This window comes from Euprymna scolopes, chromosome 2, assembly GCF_053919585.1.
Source record: "Euprymna scolopes isolate OS-2025 chromosome 2, ASM5391958v1, whole genome shotgun sequence".
Lineage (NCBI taxonomy): Eukaryota > Metazoa > Mollusca > Cephalopoda > Sepiida > Sepiolidae > Euprymna > Euprymna scolopes.
The window spans coordinates 138284996-138309613 of NC_136483.1; the positions used below are offsets into that span (position 1 = coordinate 138284996).

Sequence of the window (24618 nt, forward strand, 5' to 3'; positions counted from 1 at the left end):
GTAAGGGTCAAAAATCCTTCTAATTATCTACGATAGTTTGATATTATTCTTAGCCAGGCCCTTTCACCACAATACCGCATTCACACTATGGAGTTAAACCTACTTAATAGAATCCAATTTGTTATTATGAGTGAATTTATGTACATTTGTGCATGTGTATTTTTTTAATTACTGCATAACAGTCTCTTAGCCAAAAGACTATGACCAGGCTCAATCAAAATATATTATTGTTATTATTTCAACAATCTCAGAGCTTAGGTCTTCACAATAAGAGAGACATTTTATTTACAAAATAAACAATAAAAATTTGCAAGATAGTTATCTGATTTTATGCCGTCTTTATATGCAATTGTTTTTATTAACTAACACTCATCATGACAGAACAACGTCTATTCATATATAAATATATCAATTTTTTTTACAACTTAATAGAACAACCAATACTAAAGAGTTAAGAGTTCAGAGAATTTAAACAAGGAAAATGTTGCCTTGTTCATGTGTTTGGACTTGTGTGTGAATAAGTTCATGAGACTGTGTGTATAAACTGTTGCTATGTTGATGTAATCCATGACTGTGTCTTGTATTGTTTGCCAAGATGTCTCTAACCAAGTGGTCCAGATTAGATTCAGTTTGCTCGTAAGGAATCTGTGTAGCAGTTGATAACACCATATTGTAATGACATAGGTTCATGTGGCAAGTAGAATCTCTCACTGCTGGTTGCACTTGGGTTATCACTTATATAGTCGATTCTGCCTGATTGGTTGAAGTCCAATGTTAGTAACCAATTGAGATTAAATATTTTGATAGAATTGGCTAATCAGTAAAAAGTATTTACAACGAATCAACATGGAATGTTTTATAGAGATCGTTTCTCTGCTGTGGTTGTTGTTGATATTATTGCTGAAACAGGGTTCCACATTCCAACCTGCCAATTCTACATGTAGCAGATGTCGCTAACTTTATTTGCAGTGCCTGTTGAAATCCCAATATTGTTTGTACCCTTACTCCTACAAGACAGTGAACAGAACCTACTACGAACCAAATATTCATTAGCCTTTAATTAACTTGAAATTTGGCAGATGAGTGAACCAATGGCTACAAGTCTTCAGTGAACATACCTTCAACAAATACTGGTTATTTTAATGGAGAATAATCTTATGAAAAAATTCAACTTAAACTGATCATCAGGCTAGTCATCAAACTGAATAGATGAAATATGCCTGCTTATATTGAGCCCAAAAGATCATTAATTCGTCAGTAAAAGAGAATCACTTGCATAATTGGAAATCACTCGCTTTCTCATCTTGGATGTTTGTATGAAGCTGCCAATGTTAGACAGTCCCTCTTCTGTGAGACAGCTTCAATTCCTATAAAAGAAATCGCATTTTTTACTTTGTGCTATTCTTTCTTTATATTCAGTGCACCGCAGGCTATTTTAGTTTGTTTATGCACAAAAAATGTCATCAACAAAAAAAAACAGCTTGTAACAAAAATATATTGAGCCCAACAAAATGAATTATTTACATAATTGAAAATGGTTCGTCTGTAGTAGTAGTAGTATCATATGGGTTAGACCTCTATACCGCTATTTTTTAGCCAGTTTAAGAAATGGTCCTCAGGTAGATGGGCTGTCGCATAGCCTCCTTCCAGTTGGGTGACTGGACAGTGTAGGATCAGGGGATCTGGGGATCTGTGTCCTAGGGGACTTCCTTCCTCTTTGGGCAGATTTGGGAGTTTATTTGTCTCCACCTGTGTTTGTTTACTGCAATCATGCAGTGTCTTCTTCTGATCTGGTTTGCGGCTACCCACTGCTTCCTACTATTTGTAGCAAAACCTGGGAGGCACAAAGTTGGGTCTTCAATGATGTTCCCCCTTTTGAAAGTATTGTTTCGACATTCCTTCTTCCATGTCTTAACTGGGTTGAAATTTTGGATTTTTGAGTTGTAGAAGGGCTTTCGGGACTTGAGTCTGGAGGTATCTGGGGCATCTTTTAAAGTTTGCTGGATTGGTAAATCCCTGGTGTCCTCCTTGACATTTTGAATCGATTTTTTGAGTTGCGTCTTCCCTCCTTGTATGGAGTCATGTGATTGAGCTTGCTACTGGTAGCCATTGTGTTGGGGTTGACTTCAGACATCCTGAGGTAATATGTATGGTTTCTCTGAGTTGTTTGTCAATTGATCTTGTGTGTTAGCTCCAAAATTGTGCTGGAGCACAGTATTCTGCAGCACTGTAGCAGAGTGTGACTGCTGTTGTCATCCTGGATATGTTTGTATGAAATTGCCTACATTAGACGATCCCTCTTCTGTAATTAGGGTTTAAATCCTGTAAAATTCATTTTTGCCACTTTGTGGTATTCTTTGTTTACATATATAAGGAAAATAGAAAGTGGTCCTTGTGTTTACTTTCGGCTGCTTCGTAACTCTTGCTTCCCTTATTTTCTTCTTCAGTCCTCACATTCCATGAGCAATGGGTGAAGAATTGCTGTTTTCTAGATCAGAATCTAGTTTTTCACAGTATTACTTCCATTAAGAAGCTTCATGTACTTCCATTAAGAAGCTTCATGCTTTGTCTGAAGTGATTTCTATGAAAAAAATAACCAGCACTGCGGACTAAATTTGTTTAATCATATTAGCTGCACAAACAATATTATCAACAACAAAGAAACAATGTGACATACTGTCGAAAATAAATTCCTCATATTAAAAACGCTTATGCAAAACGAATTTGGGTCAGTGGGCAATTCATTGTTCATATTTACTCCCTTACAGTATTTCTTTGTATTGTGAAAATAGGTGTATGTTTTAAATAGAATTTTCATTTTATTTTCCAGAACTTTGATGGTATCGAATGTGAATGGCCAATGTTCTTTGCTTATTTGATGATTGACAGTAAGTATAAGAGTTTACAAAATCATATATTGCATTTCTTGACATTCAAGACCGAAATTTTGCCTGCTAGATTTTTTTTAACAAAACAACCAGAATATACTGAGGAGTTATTAGGACAAAACGGAAACTTTTTATAGTAAGTTTTTTTTTTACATAGGCGTCCAAGGATAAGGGTTAAAGAGTGTAGAGTAGTCAAAAGGACAATATAATAATCGATAGTAATGGAAGTTCGGTAAATTTGTTAACTTAAGTGGAACGGCTCATCAGAAACTTGTTCACGTTGGACTTGAAGACAACCATATTATAGACAGCTGGAAAGCAGGAAAACGGAAGACAATTCCACAGGCGTGCAGTTCTAAGAAAGAAGCTTTGATCATGGAGTCTATGTTTAGGTTTAGGCACAGATAAAGAGTGGGGAAAATTATTGATAACGTTTTCAGCTAGTCTATTGTTTCTTGTGAAAGTTTGGCGAGGGGGGACCATAGATTGAAGCTCAGTCGAACACTTTCCATGAAAATAACGATAAAGCAGAGACAAACTCGCAACATCTCTTCTATGAGATAGAGGTTGCAGCGAAGAGAAAAGGACATCTCCCACCAGGCCACGAAGTCTATTTTGAACCCTATCAAAGCAGGACAAGTCTTTTCTAGCAGCTCCTGCTCATATGTGACAACAGTATTCCATCCTTGGACCTATCTGGCTCTTATATAGATAGAGAATTGCATCAGCAGTGAGATATCTACTGGATCGATAGAAGGATCCGACCATTTTTCCAGCGGCCTTGACAACAGATTTGATGTACGTATTCCATTTAAGATCAGCAGTAAAGGTCAAGCCCAGAAGCCTGTCAAAACTTGAGGCCTCCCCAAGACGAGAGCCATTCATTTTAATTGATGCCAGATGGGGATCAGAACATTGATGATGTAAAGATAGAAGCTTGGTTTTAGATGCATTAAAAGTAACCAGCCACTCCTTTCCCCATTGTACAACGTGATCAAGATCAGAGGAGAGAGAATCGAAGAGAACTTGGTCATTTACTGTCTTAGATGTGCTACCATAGATGGTAGTGTCGTCAGCAAAAATGTCTACGAATGATGTAAGGATGTGATTTGGAAGATCATTAATGTAGATCAGGAAAAGAGTTGGGCCCAGGATGGACCTCTGAGGGACTCCAGCATTTATACTGTGAGCTTCTGATTTTTGCTCATCAACTACTACTCTTATGAACCTATCAGAGAGAAATGATTTAATAATTGAGAAGACATTTCCAGCTATACCATAGCTGGAGATCTTGTGAAGTAAACCTTTATGCCATACCCTATCAAAGGCCTTTGATATGTCAAGAGCAATTGCCCTAGAAAGGTTGCCTCTGTCGAGAGATTCGCTAATCCTATGAGATATAACTGTAAGCACATCTGCTGTAGATCTAGCAGAACGGAAACCATATTGTGTGTCACTAAGAAGGTTATTTTTGCTGAGATGGTTGATTACTTCTCTATTTAACACAGATTCCAGCAACTTACTCATGACGCACAGGAGACTTATTGGCCTGTACTGAGAGGGGGATGAACGATCACCTGAATTCTTAAATACAGGGCATACTGATGAGATTTTCCAGGGTGATGGGAAGCAATTCTCCTTAAGACAACGTTTAAACAGTTTTGTAAGTATGGGTGCTATTTCTGGTTGAAGTTTTTTGAGTACTATAATTGGAATACCGTCAGGGCCGGTTGCTTTACTGGAATCAAGGTTTTTGATTAGCTTGGCAACATCACATACAGATATTTGTATATCACATAGTGTATTTTCTGATACGGGAGGAAATATTGGAGGTTGGCGGCCTTGGTCGCAAAGGGTAGAATTGGCTGCAAAGTTCTTGACAAAGAGTTTGGCTTTGTACTCTCAGAAGTTACTTCCCTTGTTGGAGATTATTTCCCTTAAATAATAATTATTCAGTTTATAAATAACTGTAAATATCTAGTTGCTTGTACAGAGCCCTCCCCTCCGACCTATGAAAAGTAAAAATAAAGAAAAATCCGTTTGAGGTACATACCTGTTATGGAAAGAAAATATAGAGTACCGAAAATCACATAAATTGATCAAATAATTTTATTCTATATAAATAAAACAGTATATGTATATATGTGTGTGTGTGAAAATATTTAAATGATAGACTGGTACTTGTACAGTTTAATCAAGACATTAAAAAATGAAAATATCGAAAAAAAAGTTTATATTGTATGTATCCGTTATGGAACAAAGTCCTCCGGAAAAAAAATTCACTAAATTTCATCAAGTAGTTTCTTTTTTACAGTGAAAAAACAGTTTGTTATGATATATATATATAATTCCTTAATTGGTATTCATTTTTTGAGATGAGCATTATATGTTAATTTTTATTTTTATTTCGGACTATTAGTCTCATCTTTATTAGTTGTTGTTTTTGGATCTTTTTATTGGTTCACAACGTTTCGGCCAACTTCCTCTGGCCTTTGTCAGGTGGTAACCGCGACGGATAGGAACTTCGAATGTCCTAACTGCATTCTCAGCCATCACTGCCATCCGTAGTTGTTGTCGTCCACCACATTTTTGACCAATTAACCTCTGGCACGCTTTGGGTGGGATTGAAACCGCTATCTTCAGACAATGTTCATCTGGAACCGTAGAAATTCAACGTCTCTATCAACTGCGCCACGGGCCCCGAAACGTTGTGAACCAATAAAAAGATCCAAAAACAACAACTAATAAAGATGAGACTAATAGTCCGAAATAAAAATAAAAATTAACAGTTTGTTATGATATCGAGCAAAAGGTTTGATTTTTAGGAAGAAAAGCTTGTATTAAAGATGGGGAAGGAGTGTCGGCGCTTTAAATTGAGTTATCTCCCCATGGCGTGTTAAAAAAATTCCAAGATGGCTGACTTCAACGCACTCTCATAAAAACATGTTTTCCCGTTGTAAAAAAAAAACTACTCGATCAAAAGAAGTGAAATTCTTTTTTGGAGATCTTCAGTCCAAAATGGACACATACAATATAACCTTTTTTTGATATTTTCATTTTTTAATGTCTTGATAGACTCTTTAACTACTAGTACATAACACTGAAATTAACTGGAAATTGTTTGGAGGGATGAATAATGCATATAAAAATATGTTGGCAAGTTGAAATGCAAACTTCATTTCAACTTGTTGACATGTTTCTATTACTTTAATGCATATATGACACTATCGTGTTTGCCAGGAGAGTATTACTTGGTTGATAAACATCCTGCAAATGGTATCCAGCTTTCCAGGGGAATAAACGATATCAAACGATAGGCACATCAACGGGTTGAGATGACGTTGAATATAACTGGCTGGCATATGTTTCTTCTTGAGTCTTCTTTGCATCATTACAGGCAGCATTTCCACCATTGGCATTGAATGGCAGGGACCGCATGCTGGAATTTAATGTTTGTACAAAACAGTTTTTTGTTGGTTTTGCTACTTTATTAGTTAGCATGTCTTTTTCACATAAGATGTTGGTTGCACATTGGCCATAGCAATATATAGTGATTTTTTTTTTTTTTTTTTTTTTTTTTTTCATGGAATTTTATCATTTGTGTCAGTTTTTCTGTCCCATTGCTTGAGATAATTTTTGACTAGGTAACTCCAAGTTATTTTTGGCCTGCCTTTTCCTTATCTTCAACTGAGATATATGTACATATATTTATCCACCGAAACCTTCATCTAACATGTCCCTAACACTATAGAAAGTTGCAATGCAGAATTGATTCTAGTCTGGACAGCTTCATGTTTAATAGCAGGTAGAGAGAATTAACTCTGTAGTCAAGATGCACAACACAAATCCATCAAATCATAGCTTTGTCATTCCTTCATGTCATATCAAAATTTAAATTCCTCTATCATGTCATGTCAAAGTTTAGATTTTTATACAGTGCCATACCAAATTTGAAATTCTTGTATCATGTCATAATTCCTAATGGAAATATTGTTTTTTTTTTTTTATTATTTAATTTTTAAATTGTATTTCATTCCAGGTGAATTCAGTGGAAGCAAAGAAGATGTTGAAATGTTTCATGATTTACTGACTCCTCTTTTGAAAGATTCAGAATACGGTAATGAAATTATATTTTTACTAGCAGGACCTGTGGAAATTCCACAGTAGCAGCAGTAGAAATAATTGTCGATTTTGTTTCAATAATAATTATTTCTAATTAAAGATATATTCATACAATTAAAAGACATTTAATTTACTCTGAGTATTATTTATTTTAATAAACCATGACACGTACGTACGTTAAAAGCACTAATAAATTATTAAATATTTCACAACCATTTTTATATTACAATTTTAAGAATAAATTTTCTATGAGAAATCGTGTCAACGAGGCCATTAATACAGGATAATAAGGTTTCACTAAGAAAATAAGCATAAAATTAAAATGGGAAAAACATTTTTTCTTCAAAACGTACAGTCCAAAGGCAACATAATTTTAAAAAATATTTTTATTTACATTGCTTTTTCATTATCACAAGATTCTATTTATAAAAAAGGGGATAAAAGGTCATAATAAAATAGGCGTAACTAATAATTTAATACTGTAGTATGTTATCACCTTCTATTCTCCTTTTTAATCAATAGGATCTCCTAATCGAATAATTTATGGTCTGAAAACTGTGATGCACATACGTTAAAGGTACTACGGTATTAATATATAAGATTGTTTACTCCGTGCTGTTTTTACCTATGAGTGAAGTCAGTCTTAATGCAATGCATCCTCAGTCATCATTTATTTAATATTGTTACATACAGGTGGTGAAATGTCGCACAAGGAAATACCAGATATAAATAATAATTTTCTCAATTTAAATGGAAATAATAATTAAGTTTCCAAACTCCATATTGGATTTCAGAGAAAATATTAATAAACACGGTATTCAGTTTACAACAATGAAACAGAAGATTGTATGAAATCTATAATTTATTAGCAGATATATCAATATTAATAAACAGATATTTAAAGAGCCAGGGAAAATAAGGAAAATATTGACATGAAACAGAAATAATATTCTGGATTGGGATAAAAACTTCTTTGGAAATAAAATGTATTTGGTGAAAATAGTTGCAGACCAGTAAGAGATCAATATTATTTTATGGTCAGGAAAAATGAAATGTTCAATTGCTGAATTTTATGTGATTGCAGACAAATGGGGGATGCCCTTTTCTCTTCCCTGCAACCTCTTTCCCACAGAAGAGATGTTGCGAGCCTGTCTCTGCTTTATCATTATTTCCATGGCAAGTGCTCGTCTGAGTTCCAAACTATGGTCTCCCCCTCCCCAATCTCTCACGAAAAACAACAGTTTAGCTGAAACCACTGTTAATAATTTTCCCTACGCTTTATCTGTGCCTAAACCAAAATGTAAATTCCATGAACGAAGCTTCTTTCTCAGAACTGCACGCCTGTGGAACTCTCTTCCATTAGTCTGTTTTCCAGCTGACTACGATTTAGTTGTCTTCAAGTCCAACGTAAACAAATTCTTGATAAACCATCTCATTAAATAATCCAATTTACCAAATTTCTACCACTAACGATTACTAAGAAATTATCCCATTGAGAACTGTACACCCAATAGTCCTTATCCTCGAGTGGCTTCAGGGCCTTGATAAGTGGTGACCCCTTTGTAAAAAACAATTTTTTTTTAATCCGAAGAACAATTAAAACGTATATGGTGAAATTTTGACTTTGTTTACTGGGTTCAAATCTCACACCCAGCAGTAATTATCATTTGCATCAGCACAAAACACTAGTGTCTGTAGGTATAAAAAATTAGTAATATTCATTGAAAAAATATTATAGTTATAAAGCTCCTTTAAGAAATTAAAGTGAATTAAGAAAAAAGCAGTCAATTAGCAGGCACGTATCTAAATTCACTTTCATTTTAACATTAATTGTCCGTGGCCAATAAAAAAACACTAGTATGCAAAGCAAAGGTTAGTTTTGTTGTGTTGACTGGGTTTGACTGTCCCAACTAGCAGTAATTATCACTTCCTGCACTGATGATTGCATAAGCATGAATCACTAGTGTCTAGGTATTAAAAATTATTAATATTTATTGAAAAAAAATGTATATTGTTGGTTGTTGTTTTTGCAATATTGACAAATTAATATAATCAAATACCATTTTACTGGAAAGCATTATGTAAATGCTAAAGAAGAAATATTATTTCCATTAATCATATATATATATATATATATAGATAGAGAGAGATGGCTTGAATTTTAAAACGATATGGTTTTCACAAGTGAGATAACAAATGGTTTTTCCCCAGATAAAAATCAGATTTTCAATAGTTTAGCAGTGTAATGTGTTCACAATGTTACCTAGCAGACAGGAAGTCTCCAGTGACACATCACGGTTAAGTTAATAAAATCTTTGATGCTTGTGCATTATAATCAGATATCAGAAAATGCATTTTAAATAAACACATTATTATGCAATTACGTGTCATGTCAAAATTAGTAAAAATTACAACAAATGATTGAATAGATCTGCTAGAACTATTTTTTTTACAAAAGAAAATGTCATTATCATACATTCTTGATCTGCCATTTTCTAATTTGTAAATAGCAAAAGTTAACTAAAAACAAGGGAGATAAGTCAGTTTGTCATACAGAATTGAACACAATAGAAGAAATTGATAAAACTGCATTGTTTGATAAATTTTGTTATTTTCTTGTAATTATTTTCTCTTCGATCATTTTTGGAATTTTTACTAATTTGGCATTACATGTAATAGCGTTTTTAGTTCAAATGCATTTTTTTTGTTTTTGTATCTGATTATAATGCACAAGTACCAAATCTTTATCTTGTTTCTGAAGAGTGAAAGAGAGCAGTTAGGTTTGAGGCAACTATTACTTCTTCCTATGACAAGTAGGTTAAAGAAATATGTGCAAGTAAAAAGACCCCAAATGACTGCTGTTAATAACAAATGCTAATATAAAAAAATAAAGCGAACAAGAAGGAGGTCAACATCACTGTGATGCTTACTACTGATATGTGTCATCTACAACAAAAGACTCCACCAGTTTACATGTCTGGATAATCTGCAAGAGCCTGTCTCTCCTGTCACGATGGAAGTTGTCTGATGGTTCAAACTGCCAACTTCGTAATCAATATTATTTAAATGAAAAGCAAGTTGAAAAAAAACAATTGTAATTTCTTTTTAGAATCAGATACTTACTGGATAGACCACATGAACATTGCAAACTTCCATATTAAAAGTGATACAATGGATCTGGCAAAACTTGAACATAGCAGACTGAGTTGTCTGTTCATACAAATATTCACTTCAGTAACGCCCATCCCCAGAGAGAAGTAACTGAGTCTATCCAATGACATTGAACCCAGAAGTATTTATAAGTATTAGTTGTGATAGTAGTAGTATACTTTTGATCTGATCATAACACATCCTGCATGCCGAGGAAGCTTCATGCTAAATTTCTATCTAATAGTTTTGGATCTTATAAGTGTTTATTGTTTTTTGTATTGGTAGTATTAGTTATGCTCATTAAAATGTTAGTAATTTTATAGAATCATTCTGTCTCTACTTAGGTGGAGTTTTTTTTTGTTTTTGTTTTTTCGGAGGGGGAAATGGAAATGGTTCTCGAAGCACTAGAAAATTCTATAAAACTATGCCAAAAAAATACCCAATTTTAAAAATAATAGATTTTTTTTTATATTCTGGAAGGCTGTGACAATGGTGGAGACACTTGGAAAACTGAACAAAAGAAGGGAAAAAACAAGACTGAGTGTTTTTGACATCTGTGGTCAATACCTTCCTTTTATTGCTTACTATTTTTGCATCAATTTATAGACTAGTTGAGTTTTAATATTTCGATGCATTGCCTCCTTTTCAAAGGTGATTTGAAAATCGATAATAAAATTCTATTTTAAAGTAAACATATTTTTCATAGTGATGAAAAAATGAAAAGTATGTGAAACCAAATGCTCTTGCTTAAATAAGTAGAAAGTGCAGCTTCAGTTTACTTTCAAGTCTTGTAATTTTCACTTTCCTTTTTTGTCCTTTAATCCTTACATTCCATGAGTGATGTTTCTGGCAAAGGGAGAAAAATTGCTGTTTTCTAGGACAGAATCTATTCACCTAATACTTATTGTTAATTAGGTTTTGATCTTGAACTGTTTTTTTTTTGTTTTTTTGTTTTTTGTTGTTTTTTTTAGCTTCTTACACAAATGGTTTCATAACTGGTCTGAAGCAATTTTCATAAAAAACAAAAATACTGGGATTATGAAAAATCCAGGTGCAAACAAACTGACTAGAACTTCTTTTAAATGGTTGAAATTTATATCAGCTCTTAAAAGCCTGATTCAACAAATGTTTTTAATTTATTTTTTACCCTAATTATTTTGATTATATTTTTCCAGGTCCTTTGATTCCTAAATATTATTACGTTACTAAAGAGAATATTGAGCAAGAACAAAGATACCCTGGCAGTACAGTGAAGTTGCCAAGTCCCGAAGGTTCAACTGGCGGTGTATTTTTGTGGGGACAAAGTATATTCCTTATTGCAGAAATGCTCAGTAAGTTTCTTTTATTTCCACTTTTTTTTATCTAACTTGTTTTATGTCATTCATTTTTATATACAATGAAAAAATATACAGACAGAAATGAACAAAGGTTGAAGAAAATCCGACATATGTGGTAAAATATTCGTCTCCTATTTTGAATTTGAAACCGACGGTACAAATGTTTTCTAATCTTCTATAACATTTATATATGAGTAGGTATTGTACTCTTATTGAGATGAGGATTGGTTATTCATATTATTTGGGTTTATTGGACTACTGTTCTCATCTTGAGTATGATTTTCACAACGTTTCAGTCGATATAAGGCGTATCTTCTTGACTTTGGGAATGTTTCTGTCGAACTCGGTAATTTGAACAGAATCCTTTATTTACTTCACGGGGGTAATATGCTCTTGTTCTGTCAGCCATGTCTAGATAGAGGTCCTAAGTAATTAGCCGACATTGAGGATTGAACCTTCAACCTTCAGGAGAATATCACTTTTTACAATTGATTTTTCCAAGTACTTTAACCACTGCGCTACAGGTCTTTGCGCTTATGTACACTCTTATTTTTAAAATTTTCTTAATAATCAAGCACTGCTGGGATTCTTTCAGCCGCACTGATGAGTTGTGATACAACGAAACAGGACTGCATGTGGATGACGCTGGGCTTGATGGAGAGGAGACAAAAACTTGCTGCTTTGGTTTCAAATGATCTGAAATAACAGCAAGGGGAAACTTGATTCCAAATATTTCTCATGTTATATCTCCTCTCTTTCGGAAATAGGGTACGATTATGAATATCTCTAGTATCAAATAAACCTTATACACTGTGAAATTTACTTTATGAAAACCAAAGGGTAATAACAAATATAGTCTTATATTTTGTTTCACCTGCTATTCATAAATTACCTGCCTGATAAAATTGTTTCTGATATGGGTATATTTGCTGATGGCAACACTCTCTATAGCAGGCACGAGGGGAAAACAAATGAGCACATATCTAAGGAAATGGCAGAAACACTAGATGAAGACCTCCAATCTGTAGTGGAATGGGGACAAAAATGGATGGTCTCATTCAATGCTGCCAAGACTAAACTTGTTTCCTTCAATAATTACAAGAAACCTTCTCTACTACCAATAACAATGGCCAAAAACGTAATACCCAAAAGTTTTTCCTTTAAACTCTTCAGCCTAACGTTCACAGGGAACATGAACTGGAATAGATATAGCATTGCCAAGGCTACTGCAAAGAAGGTGGGCTCTCTCTATCATGCTAGAAAGCTACTCCCACCTGAAAATATCCTGTACCTCTATAATCTATGGAGTACTGTTGTCACATTTGGGCTGGTGCATCTGCCTCCAACTCCTGGACAGGGTTCAAAAGAGGGTCGCCAACCTGATAGGTCCTGAACTATCATCTAGGCTTCAGCCCCTGTCCCATCGATGAAATGTTGCATCCCTCTGCCTGTTCTACAAATACTTTAATGATGAATGCTCTGACAAATTACAAGCACTTGTACCCCCTCGATGTAAATACCCCCCCCCTGACAAACCCGACAAGCAGCTAAATCCCACCCCTACACAGTAGAGATCCCTAGGTGTAAGAAAACCTTCTACTTCAATAGTTTCTTCCCTAGAACTGCTAGACTTTGGAACTCCCTTCCGGGATTCTGCTTTCCCAACTGTACTGACATGCAGAAGTTCAAGTGTAAAGTGGACAGACATCTTGCTGCTCATCTCCCTTCATAATATCCCTGCAACCTATGTTCTCGATAGTAGCCCCCTACTTCAAAGTGGCACTGTGCCTTGTTTGGGGTGAAAATTGAATTAAAAAAAATAAAAAATTTTAATTTCCTCTTGTTTTCAAATAAATCATTTTTATGTTTAACATAAGAATAACGAGAAGAAATGTGAAACTGAATATAAGACTATATTTGTTCTTATACTAAAACTGAGTTCATCAATATTTCTTTCTCTTAAAGTTTTTTTCCTATATAGTTTAATCACATAAAATACATGCTAAAATATTCCTCAATTTTAGAATTGAGTTATGTTTGAAAATAAGTCCCATTTTAATTTTTCTACTTAGTCACAATTTGAAATTAAGTGACTTTTGTCTTACTAAGTTTCCATCTCTCTTTCTTTCTCTCTCACTGTATGCTGTTTGACTATACTGCGCACTCTTATATTATACAGTACCTATCGCATTAGTTTCCATCATTCTCTCTTTGTTTATTAAGAGTAGAAGGTAATATAGGAAAGAATAAAAACATTGGAATAGTCCATTATAAACAAAAGGGAATATCAGTACAAGTAGTAATATTATTTAATTCATAACTGAGAAAAAGCAGAAAGAAATTAATATAAATTATATAAACTCATGGGCAAAAACAAAGGTCAAAAGCAATAAACTTAGTGAACTTGTTGTCTAAGACTTGCAAAATAAAAATATCTCTTTGTTTTTGATATGTATCTATTTCTCTCTTTCCATCTTTCTATCTCTTTTTATCTCTCTCATTTTTTGATGAGGGAAGATTTGTAATAAGTTGGAAGTTGGATCCCAATGGCAACAAGTCACTAACTAAACCTGAAGTTAAAAATGTTTCTTAAATTCTTGAGTTGGAAGCCATGTTTAGTTTCAGAACAGTTTCCAATGGTTAGTTCTAAACAAGTTCTGGAGGTGACTGGTTCTCAGTAGACAGTTCTTTTGTTCAGGTTCCTGACTTTATAATTTTATAGCCACAGAGCAAAAGATTCTTCCCGTGTTGACACGAAGAAAACATATGCAAGGTTGCTAAAGAAAAGGTTTCATTTTTATGGAGCAATTCTGCTTTCTGATTGGTTGGTAGCAGAACGTGAATTAATTTGATTCGTCAGTTCCTAGCATCATCGTTTATAAATAGAATCTCCCAACTGTGAGGGACCATACCCCATTATGAATCAAAAATATTGCAACAGTTAAAATAAAAAAATTCTATTTAAAAAAAAAAAAAAAATATGTGTTCCTCATTTATTTCATACAATTCCAGCACAGCAGTCCTGCCAGTAATGACGCTGAGAACTCAAATAGAAGACCTTACCAGCAGATGTAGTCAATGATATATCAAGCCCTTGATCTAAAGGGGATGTGGTAATTGGTTTTTATCGTAGTTCCATACTACAATGTAACAGTCATTCCAGAGACATCTCCACGGCATGGACAAACCAAGACACTCTCCCCAGCAAACAATAGTTTTACAACTGTAATTTTTAAGTTCCTAGTCTAAGTATTTGTACTTCCCTCCCACCAAAAACAATATTATCTTGCATCCCATGAGAATGCAAAGATTTCTGGTTGGGTAATTTGACTGTTCCCATCAACAAAAGAATGCGATATTTGCAAATAGGTAAAAAAATCTAACAATGTGAACAATTTTAAATTCCATTAACAAAAAAAAAAATGTCACATGTTTTGATGGATAAAGAAGCATATATGATCATTTGAAGAATATAATTTCTGTAAAATACATTGCTATAATTTTTTTTTTTTCAGGGGAGGACTTATTAAATATAAATGAACTTGATCCTATCCGCCGTTATCTACCTGCCCCAGAAAGACCTCGTTTTAGTTCACGATATAGTGCATTTCAGGTAAGCCGAATTATTATTTACTCAAGCTGAAATCTGCTGAGTGAGAGTCTATCCATTTAAAATGTAATGCAGACTATATGTACGAGCTAAATCAAAGGTAGGCAATTCATGTAAAAATTCATGTTGAAGTTAGGGTTAATACAGTTTTCTTTGTGAATGTAAACAAAAAGCAGACTATAACTGATTGTTTTCCAAGTTGATTTTTATTACAAAAAGCTAAAACAAGTTGGTAAATCTTAAGTTAAAAATGTTTCGTAAATTTGTAGATGAAAAATGTGTACAAATAACAGTGGAAAATAGCCGTAAAAATTCTACAAATTTTGTTTTACTGAACATTAATAGTTTATGCAAATCACTTTGGCCAAGATTAGCTGGCTTTGCCTACTTGCTATCGCTTTGCAATTTAATTCCTATTCACTAATTGAAATCAAAGAAAACAAAACTAATCAATAAGAAAAAGAAGACAATTAATCGATTAGGAAAAGAAGACAAAAACTAATTGATAAAGAAGGATGACAAAACTAATCAATAAAAAAAGAAGACAAAACTAATTAATAAAAAAGACAAAACTAATTAATAAAAAAGACAAAACTAATTAATAAAAAAGACAAAACTAATCAATAAAAAAGACAAAACTAATCAACAATAAAAGACAAAACCAATCAATAAAAAAGAAAACAAAACTAATCAATAAAAAAGACAAAACTAATCAATAAAAAAAAACTAATTAATAAAAAAGACAAAACTAATCAATAAAAAATACAAAATTAGTCAATAATAAAAGACAAAACTAATTAATAAAAAAAGAAGACAAAAATAATTAAAAAAAAAGAAGACAAAACTAATCGATAAAAAAAGAAGACAAAACCAATCAATAAAAAGAAGGCAAAACTAATCAATAAAAAAGAAAACAAAACTCATCGATAAAAAAAGATGACAAACTAATTAATAAGAAAAAGAAGACAAAAACTAATGGATAATCCAATTCAATTAATTTGGCAAAAAATAAAACAAGCATACTTCAATTACCATGTGAGGGAAGGTTGATAGAAATTTATTCAGAAGAGAATCCATTAGCTCAGCATCTGTTCACATTAATCTTTAATTGCTGTGTTGTTGGTGCATTTACCTCTCGTGGAAGTTTATTCCGAGGTTTTGTGATCTTGATTGAGAAAGCAGCCCTCGTCTTGTTTAATCAAAATCAACAGTGAAATAGTTTCTGTGTCCACATAGACCTTTTTCTAATGCAGGAGTAAATAATAGGTTGTAAGTTGTATTGTATTTATCATTGAGGAAATTGTATGCCAAAAGGAGATCATTGATTAATCATTGGAATTCAAGAGAGAAAAAGTTGAGTTTCTTCGTTCGGCTTTCATAAGGCAGATCCCATAGATGCTGCACCATTCAAGTAACCAATCATTGAACTCTCTCCACATGCTGGATATCAGGTATTAGATATGGATAAAAGGCCTGAACAATATACTTTACTAGTGGTCTGATGAGGGAAACCTGAAATGGAAGAAATATTTCAGGAGTGAGTTTGCAGAAACAGTGTTCCTTGCTTTGTTTGCAGTCTGAATGCAATGTCGTCAAGGATGAGTCAACAAGAATGTCAAGATCTTTTATTTCGTTTGCCTTCTTGAGCAGAGCCATGTCAGTGCTGAAAGTAAAAGCTGAGTCAGGGAAACCCACTGCAATATGCAACATTTATCAACATTCAATGGACCATTTCCAGGCACATTGAAGATTTTGCTTCTACGAGCCACTAATTTGACAGCATTTGCAAATAGGATTATATTTCCACCAATCATTTTCAGCATATCATTAATATAAGGTAGAAACAGAATGGGAACCAGCACAGAGTCTTGATAAGAAAAAGAAGACAAAACTAATTGATAAGACAAAAAATAAAAGGAAAAAAACTAATTGATAAGAAAAAGAAGACAAAACCCATCTTTGCTCATAAAGACATGAGAAGTGAGCCAAACACACGTTCACTTTTATTATACAAATGAAGCTAAAAATGAATATTTTATTTCAGAATTTTTTAGATGAAGAGTAATAATTTGGATTATTCAAATTATTGTTCTCATCTTGGTAATTATTTTCATAATGTTTTGCCTGAAGTAACCTTTAACATTTCTCAGGTGTTTCTTTTTGAACTTGGAAATCTTTATGCCAAACTTTAGGATCTATACAGAATTTCAAACTAAAACGGAGGTAGGTTGCTCTTGATTTATCAAACATAACTGGGTAGAAGTATTAATTCATAATTATATTCTTAGCTTCTTTTGTGTTGTTTTATTTAGAAAAAAGATGTGTAAAAAAGAAAAAGATTTGGATAGAGATGATGAACAAAACAACGAGCTCACTTGATTTTTGACAAAGAAAATGTTTAGTCTTAGTTATTATTGCTTGGATTGAACCTTCAACCTCTAGAAGACTGTCAATTTTTTAGAGGTTGAAGGTTGCTAATCAATGCCTTTAACTGTTTTATTACAAATCCATGTGACAGTCTTCTGGTGGTTGAACGCTCTCCCCAAAATATTTCCTCTTTTTCTTAGTTGGAGTAAAAAATATATTTATATAATATAATAATAAATATATTTATAAAATGTAATAATCAATATATTTATATAATGTTATAATAAATATACTTATATAATATAATAATAAATATATTTATATAATATAATAATAGATATATTTATATAATATAGTAGAAAATATATTTATATAATATAGTAATAGATATATTTATATAATATAATAATAGATATATTTATATAATATAATGATATATTTATATAATATAGTAAAAATATATTTATATAACATAATAATAGATATATTTATATAATATAATAATATATTTATATAATATAATAATAGATATATTTATATAATATAATAATATATTTATATAATATAGTAAAAATATATTTATATAACATAATAATAGATATATTTATATAATATAATAATAGATATATTTATATAATATAATAATAAATATATTTATATAATATAATAATAGATATATTTATATAATATAATAATAGATATATTTATATAATATAATAATAGATATATTAATATAATACAATAATAGATATATTTATATAATATAATAAAAAATATATTTATATAATAAATAATATATTTATATAATATAATGATAAATATATTTATATAATATGATAAAAAATATATTTATATAATATGATAAAAAATATATTTATATAATATAATAAAAAATATATTTATATAATATTATAATAAATATATTTATATAATATAATAATAAATATATTTATAATATAATAAATATATTTATAATATAATAAAAAGATATTTACATAATATAATAAAAAATATATGTATAATATAATAGAAAATATATCTATATAATATAATAATAGATATATTTATATAATATAATAATAGATATATTTATATAATATAATAATAGATATATTTATATAATATAATAATAACTATATATAATATAATAATAAATATATTTATATAATATAATAATAGATTTATTTATATAATATAATAATAAATATATTTATATAATATAATAATAGATATATTTATATAATATAATAATAGATATATTTATATAATATAATAATAGATATATTTATATAATATAATATAATAATAGACATATTTATATAATATAATAATAGATATATTTATATAATATAATAAAAAATATATTTGTATATTATAATAAATATATTTATATAATATAATAATAGATATATTTATATAATATAATAATAGAAATATTTATATAATATAATAATAAATATATTTATATAATATTATAATAAATATATTTATATAATATAATAATAGATATATTTATATAATATAATATAATAATAGATATATTTATATAATATAATATAATAATAGACATATTTATATTATATAATATAATAATAAATATATTTATATAATATAATAATAAATATATTTACTAGTGTTGTGATTATTAACGGAATCAGGAATTGGAAAAATCGGAACTTTTAATGGTATCGGAATTGGAAAAATTAGTACCTATTTTCTAATGCCAAAAATGATTCTTTTAATAGTCTTTTTTTTTATTTAATTTTGTCAAAGGCCAAATTTTCCACTGCTGGTAGTAATGATAAAATATAAAATATTTATTGATTTTTAACTAATAGTACAACTAAAGTCTATACATCATCCTTTACAAGTGTATTTTTTACACTTAAGAAAATATCTGCACACTTTAAAATGTGTTTTTACGATAATTGAGGAAAAATAGCTACTTCAGAGATTTATAAAGAATTGGAATTAGTAATTGTATCAGAATTGGGAATTTAGTAAGGAATCTGTAATTGCATTGGAATCAGGGAAAAATATTGGAATCGTTCCATCACTAATATTTACAAAATTGATATAAAGAATATTAATAAAGGGTGATCCCCTCCCTCCCCTCTGCCCAAAACAAAAAAAAAAAGAATGCCACCCATAGAATTGTTAATAAAATTTCCAATCCTTTTTACACTCCAACCATATTTTGGCACAAATAAACTTCAGTCTATATTGGACTTGTCCACCAAGTTTCAATCATGAATGCCCAACAGTCTTTATAAATTTTGGAGTCACTCTATATAGTATTGATATTGTTAAAACTATTGAATATTTTTTTTCTTTTTTAACCAGGGAACTCCTGATGATTTGGTTATTCAAATGGTACTCATTTCTGAAAGTGCTGAATTACAACAACTGCTTGGAACTTACGGAATTGAAACACAGACGCCTCGGCAAATTGAACCCATTCAAATTTGGTCACCAAAAGAACTAACCAGGGCTTACGAGTATCTTGGTTCAAATAAGAAATTAGGCATTTCTGGCCGACCTCAAAGGCCATTTGGCGTTCTTAGCACTTCAAAGGTATGATGAATAAAATATAACTTTTTTTTTTTGTATGAGATTTTCATCTTTTTTCTGGAATTTTTCAGATTAGGAGTTATTGTCATTGGTACTGATTTTCTTTGAACTATAATCATCAGTTTTACATGTCTGTTTTACATGCTAGCATGTGTTCGCCAGTTTTTAGAAATTGATTTTCAAATAAACTTTTCTCTCTCTCTCTCTCTCTCTCTCTCTCTCTCTCTCTCTCTCTCTCTCTCTCTCTCTCTCTCTGTCCAGGTCTTTTTTATGTCTCTTTATCTCAAGTCCATCACTTCCTCCCATGTTTAGTCTTCCCTTACCAACCGGCCCTGCTACCTCAACTGTTTTACATCTACTAACCCAAGCACTCTCATCCATTCTTTTAATGTGACCAAACCAACAAAGTTTCCCGTCTTATACACATCTCCCTAAACTGTACAAATTTAATCTTCCTCCAGAGATCATTAGATCTAAGCCTGCCTTTAAGACTTGCATTACACATCCATCCTATCATTCTCATATCATTTCATTTTTCAGATTGCCTCCTTGTATGTAAAGTGGTACACATTTTGACATAAAAACATTTTTTAATGTTAAAAAACTTGTACTGCTTGACTAATGAGCTAAACGGTTAGAGAAAGCTGAAATTGTTCAAATAGCTTATCCATTAATAAAAATCTACTGCACTGTACAAGAATTGAACTCACGGTCTTCAAATTATGAAACTTTGGTTTGGTTTGGTTTGGTGGCATATCAACTTTTTATGAATTATTTTAATACCAAATAAAGTTGTCAAATCTATATAAATTATAAACTCTGTGGACCGTCTGACTGCCCTTACTTGCATTTTGTCTATCAAAACCATTGTTGGAGTAGAAACCAGCTTGTACTTAACAAAGTTCACACTCCTTTCTACAATCCAACTTCAGTATTTGCTGATATGGTAGACATGATTTTGATCGTGAAATTATGTTTTGATTTTGGTTTTGATGGCACTCAAATGATATTTTTTTTTTACTTTTAAAATGATGACTATATATTGGATACAATATAATATGAAATAATTGATTCTATAATAATAAATACAAAATCTGCATAAATTAAAATAAAATTAAATATCATATTTAAGTGCATTTTATGACCAGGCAATGTAGACGCTCTTGCTAGTCACTAATAAAAGTCTCTCTCTCTCTCTCTCTCTCTCTCTCTCTCTCTCTCTCTCTCTCTCTCTCTCTCTCCTATATATATATATAATATATATATATAATATCCATCACGTCTTTGCTTTTATAGCCATTCAATAAGTCCTGTGTACAAAGCAATACACGATTGCCAATAACTGTGATATACATCTTCTATTGGCACTGTCTTTGTTTTAACTGTGATGGCCTTTTTTTAGTTCAGGAATCATCTGAGGATTGGCTTGATACATATTTTCTTTAAGATAAATACATGCACATGAATAAAAGTTTGTAATTTACGTATGGGGTCTTTCTACAGATGATACGGTCACCAAAGTGTCCCTGCATATCATTGAATATCAAGAAAACAAAGACTTAACATTCATGGCGGAAGCTTGGTAGATAAGTCAAGCATATATACCTAAGTCATTGATCCTGATAGCAGCAGCTATATAAAGATATGCAAATGACCAATATCATATTTAAGCATATTTTATGATCAGGCAATACCAGGCGTCCCTGCTAGTACAATTCTATAGGTAGGATAATTATTTATATTCTTGGAATACAAAGCTCGCAGAGTACATGACACTAATTCTTGGAAAACATTATTCTTGGAGGAAATTTCACATTGGATACCATCGTTACTCAAGAAAAGGAAAACAGGGCACCTTAAGAAAGCATCCAACTTATAACTATACTCCTATAAGTATTATTTTTTGAATAGATTACTCTTTGTAAACATTATTCCTTAGCATTGGTAAACATTGTTTTCAGCACAATTGACTCTCACCCATCGTCTTCTAGTGTCTTTTCTTTTATATGGGTGAAAGGTGATAATGTATGTACGAATATGAAGTGCATTTGTGTATTCTTATATAGATGTGTGATTTTTGTATTAAATAACTATAAAGGATTGATAAGCCATAAAAAAATCATCTTTGATAGAAAAGAGAATAATTATTAATCACATCTTTGTTATTTCTCTTTCTTTTTTTTCTTTTTTTTTTCAGATTTATCGTATTTGTGGTCAAACGGTTCTTTGTTATCCGCTTCTGTTTGAACTCAGCAACTTTTATTTGGCACAAGATATTTCGCTTGTTGTTGATGACTGCAAAGTAAGTTGGCTTTTTATGTTAAAATGCATCTGACTATTTGATTGCTTTTATGTAACAAAATTAAATGTTACCACATCATTCAAGAAATCCCAGGCATAACTAGTAAAACAACAACTTTTAGACAAAATTTGACTTTATTCATCAACACAGTTTTTTATTCTAATGTGTTACACTGATTCCAATGCTCTCTAAGAATTCAATTCCTTTTTTGCAGAATAATTTGTCTCCAAATATGCCTCAGTTTCCAATATCACTTTTTCATTAGAGATCAATCTCTTTGCCTGTATCAGTCTTTCTATATATGCAAAACTCCAGTATTCGCTAAAAGCCATATCTGGAGAATAGTGTGATGTAGAAGCAGTTAGAAGTGCCTTCATGTAGTTTTGGCATCGTTGTAATTTAATTTACGATATAATACATTGTCTTGGTGAAAGAGCACATTTTTTCTTCTATAAGTGGTCGGTTTTTTTTTTTGTGATTTCCTCCTTCAAAGTAGCTTCCATTAAAATAACTAATTTTTAGATTAATATTGTGATTAGGTTCAAATTTTGACATGTGCCATTTGAAGGTTAGTACTTTATAAAAATCATAGATTTTTTTAATCTGTATTTCCGGCCTGAGATTTATTGAGTGGTGTGTTAGTGCAACTCATTTTCAAAATTTTTGACATACTTGTAATATGACACATAAATGAATGTTGTATTTCCATCTGTCTGCATGGTGATGAGGCTGAAATATAGGTCATGGTTTGTGGAATAAAAAAGGAGGATGTTGAAGAAATTGGAGAACTATCAAAGAATATCATTCATATATATATATATATATATATATATATATATAATTCAGGCAAGAGGAATGAAAAGTTTCCCAGACAAAAGCAAGTGTAAACTTAAATCTAGTGTAAATATCAATATTTATATAATAATCTCAAACAAATAAAAAAGCTCAATAAAAACACAATAGGAAATAGAGCTTGTCATAAGGAAAAGAAATACAGACTTGTCTTGGCTTTTGTAGGACGATTCTCTTGGGCCTGGGTGGTGAGTAGTTTGCCTTTGCAACTCTGCTTTCTTTATAATCACCACTCTGGCATCCGTCTTTCTTGCCATGATTAGCATTGACTTACCTTGATCTTGCCACACCTTTTTTTTTTTTTTATCGTTTTATTGTGGACAAATTCGGAACACTTGTTATGATCCTTCTAAGGGAATGATTGCTTGCAGATCTCCATCGCAATCCCCCGGTTACATTGCACAACTTTCAAGGAGTATTGAGCTGCAGCTTAAATTTCCAAATTTTTTAACCCAGCATGAATAATGATACAGGTCACTTTCTATTCTGGCTACTTCCTGCCATCTATGACATCCAGAACATTACTATACAAAAACAGCTATCCATTGTACTTTACTATCAAATACTTCAAACGTTTCTGAAATGAAACAATGTCAAAAAATATCAAATTTGTCTCAAACACCCTTTAAATGGTTATCATCAATTATGTATCTACCATGTAAACAAATGTTAATATAATTATATTATGACTTTTTTTTTTTTTTTTCCAGAGCGATTTATCTTTCTTAGCGAATAGTTGGAAACTATACGGTCGACCGACATTTTGTATGGTCATCCGACATGATATTGTGATGTAAGTGTTAAATATTTATTCTAAAAATTCTGAATGATTTCTGTGGTTTTAAATACTGTTCTTTTATTTAACTCTTTAATACACCATAGATGATCAAGTTTATGGATTAATAATAAAAACAAAAAACAACGTAACATGAGATTTATTTTATTGTTTATGAAGTCACAATTTTTATCTGTGATAAGCATTTTATTGCCATGTCCATAAAATTCTTTAGGGTGTAGCAGCTATATGATTAAGATCTTTTTTCTTTGTGTTAGTTTGTTCTCACTCATGGAGTGATTGATACATTGTCCTGATAGAACAGGCACTTTCATTTTTTTTTTTTTTTTTTTTTTTTTTTTTCTTTTGGAACATTTTTATCAAAATAATTTTTATGAACTTTTTAGCCCAAAATCAATGTTTAAGTGTCAAGGTCACATAGTCATGTCTCATTTCCAGTCACGATTTTGGTTAAACAAGATGAAAAATACACATTTCAGTATATTCGCCTCTATCGACTCAACATTTTTTTTGTATTCTTGTCTGTATAACCTTTTCCTGAAACTTTATGAAAAAATTGATTTAAATTTTAGATGAAGACATTTGTCCTTATAACCAAACCCTGATAACATATTTTTCTTCAT

The 24618-nt window shown here is 31.2% G+C and overlaps 1 protein-coding gene across 1 annotated transcript in view; it reads left to right on the forward strand.

Annotated features, from left to right (window-relative positions):
• LOC145296266 (phosphorylase b kinase regulatory subunit beta-like) overlaps positions 1-24618 on the forward strand; it is an 83576-nt gene that overhangs the window by 31779 nt on the left and 27179 nt on the right. Inside the window, exons 9-15 of the mRNA XM_080142473.1 lie at positions 2831-2888; positions 6928-7005; positions 11336-11491; positions 15013-15110; positions 19818-20048; positions 22243-22347; positions 23910-23992. Coding sequence (XP_079998599.1) covers positions 2831-2888; positions 6928-7005; positions 11336-11491; positions 15013-15110; positions 19818-20048; positions 22243-22347; positions 23910-23992 — 809 coding nt within the window. The remainder of the gene's footprint in view (positions 1-2830; positions 2889-6927; positions 7006-11335; positions 11492-15012; positions 15111-19817; positions 20049-22242; positions 22348-23909; positions 23993-24618) is intronic.